General features: G+C 42.4%; 1 protein-coding gene across 1 annotated transcript; it reads right to left on the reverse strand.

The window, feature by feature from the left end:
* Nucleotides 1-543: 543 nt before the first annotated feature.
* Nucleotides 544-6509, reverse strand: LOC150079629 (thiol S-methyltransferase TMT1A-like). Its single transcript, XM_090383146.1, has 2 exons — nt 6183-6509; nt 544-777 (listed from the first exon to the last, which is right to left on the reverse strand). Exons 1-2 carry the CDS (start codon nt 6507-6509, stop codon nt 544-546), a joined length of 561 nt encoding a protein of 186 aa, XP_090239272.1.
* Nucleotides 6510-6831: the final 322 nt, after the last annotated feature.

Consider the following 6831-nt stretch of genomic DNA (forward strand, 5'->3'; position numbering starts at 1 on the left):
CTCTTTTATTTTCTTGTTATTGTATTTGTAGTACGGTTTTAGAAGCATCAGTGACTAAGCCAAATTGCTCGTGTATATTGTCTGTAAATGTCGTGTGTTCTTTGGTCGATTTTCTGTTTGCTGGACGAAAAACCTGAGTTTCCGGGAGAAAAAACCATGTTACACTTGCCTGAGACCGACTCACTCAGCCACGTTGTGAAAAAGACCCATAATTCCTCACGTCATCCGGGTCGAAAAAGACCTGACTCGAACGTAGGTCTTTTTCTACCCGGATGGGGAGGACGGCGATCCTACCAACTCTTCTTCCCACGAGGTGTTGTTTACTGGATTTGTTCCGTTAATAAAATAACTGGAATATGACAATATAATAGAACCTTAGGTTTCTCCAGTTGTGAAATGACTCACTGTAATCTCTAATATCAAACCGTTTCGTTTTAAGTAAATTGCAGATTAATCTGGATTTGATTAAAATGTGTTTTTATTAATCCAAAATGATTCGCACCCGGTTTTGAAAAGATGCGATCTATATGAAAACGGGGTAGGCTACTTGGTTGCAATGCCTAATGTCTGATATCTGAGGTACACACTTGCTCCTGATTCGCATATTGTGTTGATGGTCAATTGAGAAAATCCAGCTCTCTTCAGTAGTGGATCAACAGACCTGAAGTAGCATCCACCAAAGAAAAGACCCCAAAAAGGCTCTGTCAATTTCTGTAGAAATAATCCACAAGTATTTTTTGGCCAGGAGACGTGATCCACAAACATATACTTTCCACCCTATGGAAAAACAGATTGTTAATAATGGATTTCTAAAATTTTATTTAAAAAACAATAGTTAAAATATCCACAAAAAACTCATTAATTAAAATCGTAAAAACTAATAATATTAAATTTATTTTATGAATTCGATTCAATTTGATTTTTATATTCAATTTAAAATAATCATCAAAGGCATTGCTTAATAATAAAATATTTTAATTTAATTGATTTTGAAATTTAAATAATAATCCTGAAGACGTTTCTTCCATAGATAGATTTCTCGAATTGTGTCGTTGTTTACTATTACTCAAACAGACAAACCGACCTGTACCGTACACACAATTTACAATAATTATATGATGGCTAGTAAACTTAAACTTGGCTCAAATTCCAACTCGAGCAATGAAATTTCTCTCGTGCCAATGACATCGTGGTTTCAGAGATCTTTGTAGGAGCGTTGGCAGATGTGCGTAAAATGCGTGTTGTCTTAACCATGTCATTCCATCTGTCTGTCCGTCCATCGGTTCATCTAATAACTCCATTCCCAATGGACGGATTTTAATGGAATTTTTATATTTTGTTCTCTTACAGTATTTTCTCGAGGCATTCCAGATATTAAAAATAGAACAGAAATGTTTTTCAGGAATATTTTATTGTAAAATTCCAAGTATCTAATAGAAATAGGTCTACCAGCTTATAGAGCCGCGCATTATGCAAACGGCTGTTCCCAAGTGTTACAAATGCTGCAAGTTCGGCCACACCTCCTACACTTGCGCACAGGACCTCAAGACATGCGGTCACTGGTCTGAAATGGGGCATGACTACAACGCTTGCCCAAACAACAACCAAGACTCTGTACGCGCAAATTGTAAGTCGCAGAAACTATACCATAATCACTTCATCAGAGACCCGAAATGCCCGATCTATCTGAAAGCCAAGAGTGTCTACCAAGGAAGAATTAACTATGGGGACACGAATTAAAAACTTTAATTCGACAATGATAAAGATCTTCCTGACAAATGCACAACGAGCCAGAGCGGTAGCCGACCAGGTCAGAGTAAAAGCAGAGGAGGAAAATGCAGACATTGTACTACTCTAGGAGCCATATGTACATAAAAAGTTGGTCTGGGGCTATCCACTGCACTTCAAATTTATTCAGACAGATTAGGATACCCCGTGGGCGGCCATATCGATCAGAAATCAGAACATCACGGCCACCAGGATCACGCAGTTCTGCACGACCTGGGCCGCATGCGCACACCTTATCACAGCCATGGATGCCTTCTACGTGGTGGCGCTATATTGCCGACCAGGAGAAGAAATAACCTTCGCAATAAACTACTTACAATGACTTTTGGATACACTGCCTAACCAAAAAAAGTATCAGCGGCGCGGATGTCAACTGTCGTTCGCCAGTATGGCATAGTACTACGCCAGACAGAAGAGGTACCAGAAACGGCCAACTTCTGGAGGACTTCCTCATGGGCTCCCAATTTACTGTTCTAAACCAGCCACATCATCTGCCAACTTATTGTAATACCCTGTGGGAGGCCACGATCGACATCTCTCTGCCATCAAGAAATATTGCTGGGTTGGTGACTGATTGGAGGGGCAAAGATTCTTGTACCACTTCGGACCACCGGATCATAACCTACAAGATAACAAGAGTCCTAACAAGAACACCACCAGCCAAGCAGATGATAAACAGATACGCTATGACCAGTGCCAACTGGGAGCTCTTCAGAAACCTACTGAATGAAGCGGTGGAACACAATCCAGGAAGTTTAGACCCGCAAGCCGACCCCGACGTACTGCAAGATAAGACAACTAAAATAATCGCAGATACAAGCAACGAAGCTATCAAAAAGAAGAACCCGAAACCTGGAGCCAACTCCTGGTGGACTCCGGAAATCAGTGCGCTCCGCAAAGTGGTAACCAAAAGAAGAAAGGAGTTTCAACGAGCGCGCAGGACGTGGCCAGAAGCCGAAGTGGAAGCCCTCAGGCAATATTATAAGCAATCCAGAAACCGATACACGGATCGCATCCGGAAAAGTAAGGAACAAACTTGGGAACGCTTAGTGACAACAACTGGAAATGATGACCCGTGGGGAACAGTCTACAGGGTTATTACCAACAAACTCCCTAGGCGGGGAGGTAGTGACTACCACACGAACCCCACAAGGTCAAATGACAACAACTTGGGAACAATCGGTGGACAACTTCTTGAATGCCATATTCAAGGAACCGGCGGTCCAAACTCTACAGGAATAAAATCATCTCTGTCAAGAAAACCGGAACTACAATACATAAATCATGGAGCCCCCCCTTCACCATGGAGGAGCTCAGTACTGCTGCCGCCCGGATAAGAAAGAGAAAATATCTCGGCCTAGACATGATAGAACCCTAAATACTTAAACAAATAATAGAATATACACCACAACTTCTATTGACCCTGTTCAACAGATGCGTAGAGGTAGGGAAATTCCCAACAAAATGGAAAACGGCTAACATCAAACTTATCATCAAGAGTCCGACTAAGAAATCAGAGTGCACGAAATTCTACAGGCCCATCGCACTTCTTTCAGTAGTTAGCAAATTATTTGAAAAGCTACTGCACAAACGAATCCTCCAACACTACGAAGCAGCTGGCCTCCTAGCTGAGAATCAGTTTGGATTTAAACCGGGATCCTCCACAACAGAAGCCCTCAGAAACCTAACTAACAAGGTCAAAGAATGTGACAACAAATATTTCCTCGTAATAGCGATTGATTTTGCCGGGGCGTTCGACTCACTCTGGTGGCCGAGCGTCTTGGGCAGACTCAGGAAAGCTAAAGTAACCATCAACCTCTATAAAGTCATAGAAACCTATCTCTCATAAAGAAAAATTGAGATAAACACTCCATACAAAAAGATCGCAAGAACAGTATACAGAGAATATCCACAGGGGTCTGTATTGGGCCCACTCCTCTGGAACTTGGCATTTGATGAGTTCTTGAGAATGGACCTAGACGCAGTGGGGGTGCAGGCCTTCGCAGATGACCTGATTTTGACAGTGCAAGCAAACTCCAGAGCCCAATTGGAAACCCTAGCTAATTAGGCCCTGTAGATACTCCAACAGTGGGCCAAGTAGAATTTCTTAACAATTTCACCGACAAAGACATTGTCGGCGCTGCTCAAAGGAATCCTGCAACTGAGACGACCGCCCCAGATTAAGATTGATGGGACCACTATCAAGTTTGCTAATCAACTAAAACACCTGGGTGTCATACTAGACGATAACTTATCCTTCCAACCACATCTCAAATTCCTAAGACAAAAGATCAGAAACTACTCTGCCATGGTAGCTAGGGTCACAAGGCGAGACTGGGGTCTCAGAAAGCGTACCCAAGCCTTATACTACAATACAACCTTCCTCTCAATAATTACATATGCTTTAGCAATTTGGTATGACAAAACTGCCTTAGTCGTAAATAAGAGAACCCTGGATGCAATTCAACGCACCATCCTCCTTACTACCTGGGTTACTCACCTGCAGAACGGTGAGTAATCCAGCGCTTCAGGTGATAGCAGCAGTACTTCACTTGATCTTGAAATCGCAAGAACAAGATTCGTCTGCTACTTATCTAAGGGAATAACCACCACTTTCCTGGAATTTACAATAGACCCAACAAACAACCATAAGGCAGAAAAGATCCGGCTTCAGTCTCACCTGCTGCAGGTGTGGCAGGACAGGTGGACAGAAACAACCAAAGGAGAAATCACCCACAAGTTCTTGCCGCAACTTGAAAAAATCTACCCAAAATCGCCTACTTGGTTCTTTTCGGGGTTGCAAACAACATACTTGCTAACTGGACAAGGTCCCTTTAACGAAAAGTTAATGGACTTTGCCCTTGTAGAGGACCCATACTGTACATGTGGAGACATCAAAACCTGGGAACACCTCATGTACGACTGTCCGCAATACGAGGATCTCAGGTGCATCCTAATCACGAGTATAAGATACTTCCCCAAAGGGCAAGTGTTTCACCTATTGGATTCAGAGGAGGAATACAGAGCCCTAACCAACTTCGCTCAACAACTCTTCTCAAGAAGGAGAACACTATATGCAATACACCAGGAGTGAAGACGACCAGCCAGATAACAAATAAAAACATCATTTCAGACACACCCCGGAATGATAATTATGTGGAAGCTACTAGCTGTATACCAAGAAACCCTGCCTATGTACCAACAAATATAAGACCTAAGTGAAACTGACAAATATACTAAATGAAGATAGAGAACCAAAAACAAAGACATTCAACTTGGATAGGGCCACTGTCCTACGAGTGACTCTACTACCGGACATGATCTTATGACTACACTACGACTGATGCAGCCTCAATGCCATGTAGCCAAATGGCGATCTGTATCAGCTCCCTTGCCTGGTACCTTTTTTCCTATCCCTGGCAGGGGGAAGGAGGAGATGGTCTTCCTGTCTCTTCCCTCCCCTGCCACCCCTATACTTTGCCTACAGAGGCATGGGCATGCCTTACTGACCACCTGGGGTTGCCTTCCCTATCGACCCCATACTTCTGGCTTTCCCCCGTCTTCAGTGTCTTCCCCCTACTCTGACTAATACGCCAGCGTAAACCCCACACAACTAATCAAAATTAATAATTTCTTAATTTAAACCTGAACCACATTAACCTCTCCTGGCTTTTTCTAAACTTAAGTGTGCCCCGTTTTTTTTTTTTTAGGTCCTAGCCACTAAAATTTCAGGAAATTAGGTGGCAGGACCTGCCAGTGTACATAAGCTACTGGGTTCCTGGTCCGCCTCCACGGGACGTAAGTTGGGCAACGTTGGGCCCCAGTTGGGGTTTAGTGACTAAACGACCAGAAGAACAACGGTACACTACACTAAACGATCCAAGACCCACACACTTTTAAATCTCGGGCATTTACAGCGTACTGTAACACACCACAATGTAAACTACGCGAAGATGGGGGGAACCCCAGGTGCCACTTGACCCTAAACACACTTACGCTTATGCAAGTGGTTCGGAGGCTGATTAAAAGCTAGGAGACAGAAAGTTTTTATAAGTAGGATCCCTCATGACTTGGTGTTAAATCCCATTCATTTTATAATTTCTGTTTGTGGATGAAAAACCCGAGTTCCCGGGAGAAAAACGGTGCTACAGTCGCCTGAAACCAACTAACTAAGCCACGTTGAGTGAAAAAGACCCATGAAAATTCCACACGCCATCTACGGAACTTCAACTCAGGTCTTTTCCACACGGTGTGGGGAGGACAGCGATTTTGCTAACTCTACTACCCACGAAGACATGCGGCAAAGTATATTTTCTTAGAACTATCAAAATATTAGGTAGTAGAATCTTAAAAAAATATATAGTAAAGAATTATCTAAGTTCATTTATTCTTACCGGAACTAAGACGCGTTTAATCTCCTTCATACACTGAGGAATGTCTCTAACAGAACACATGACATAAGTAGATACTAAGACATCAACACTGTCATTGGCAATTTCGGACATCTCTTCGGCTCCTGTAATTAGAACTTTTTCCAACTGGAGGTGTGGATACGTTCTCAAAGTTTCTCGAAAATACTTCTCGAAGAATGGATTTATATCTACAACAGTTAGTTGAGTATTGTCTGGATAGAATTGCAGGTTGGGTCCACTGCCAAAGCCAATTTCTACTATTCTCAGAGGGCGGCCCTTTTTCTTGGTTAAAGCTTCCAGATCACACATTTTAAATAATCGTTGCCGAACTGGCAAAATCAGTTCGTGCAATATAGGAACAGCCACCTTGGAAAATATTGCCGCGAACCACCACCTTTTGATCGATTCAGAGAATCTCAGCATCAGAAAGAAAGGCATCAGAAAAGTAAAACTTCCAACACAAAGAAATGATGCCACGAAAAAATAAAACGGAATTTCAAACTGCTGTGCGAATCCGAAGTTTTTAAATGGATTACATAGCAGTATTCCTAAGCACAAAGACACGAATCCTTCCATCTTTACTGAAGTATTGTAATAAATAAAATCAGTCGCTAAAAGTCGATCTACTCTA

The sequence above is a fragment of the Mastigoproctus giganteus genome, chromosome 10 (genome assembly GCF_048544385.1).
Source record: "Mastigoproctus giganteus isolate SK-2022 chromosome 10, ASM4854438v1, whole genome shotgun sequence".
In the NCBI taxonomy this organism is placed as follows: domain Eukaryota; kingdom Metazoa; phylum Arthropoda; class Arachnida; order Uropygi; family Thelyphonidae; genus Mastigoproctus; species Mastigoproctus giganteus.

Bases quoted from the DNA above. Each gene is read 5' to 3' on its own strand.
- LOC150079629 (XM_090383146.1), bottom strand. From the start codon at position 6,509: ATGTGTGATCTGGAAGCTTTAACCAAGAAAAAGGGCCGCCCTCTGAGA. The intron at 778-6,182 runs GTAAGAATAAAT...GTTTTTCCATAG, and splicing joins TTAAACGCGTCTTAGTTCCG to GGTGGAAAGTATATGTTTGT.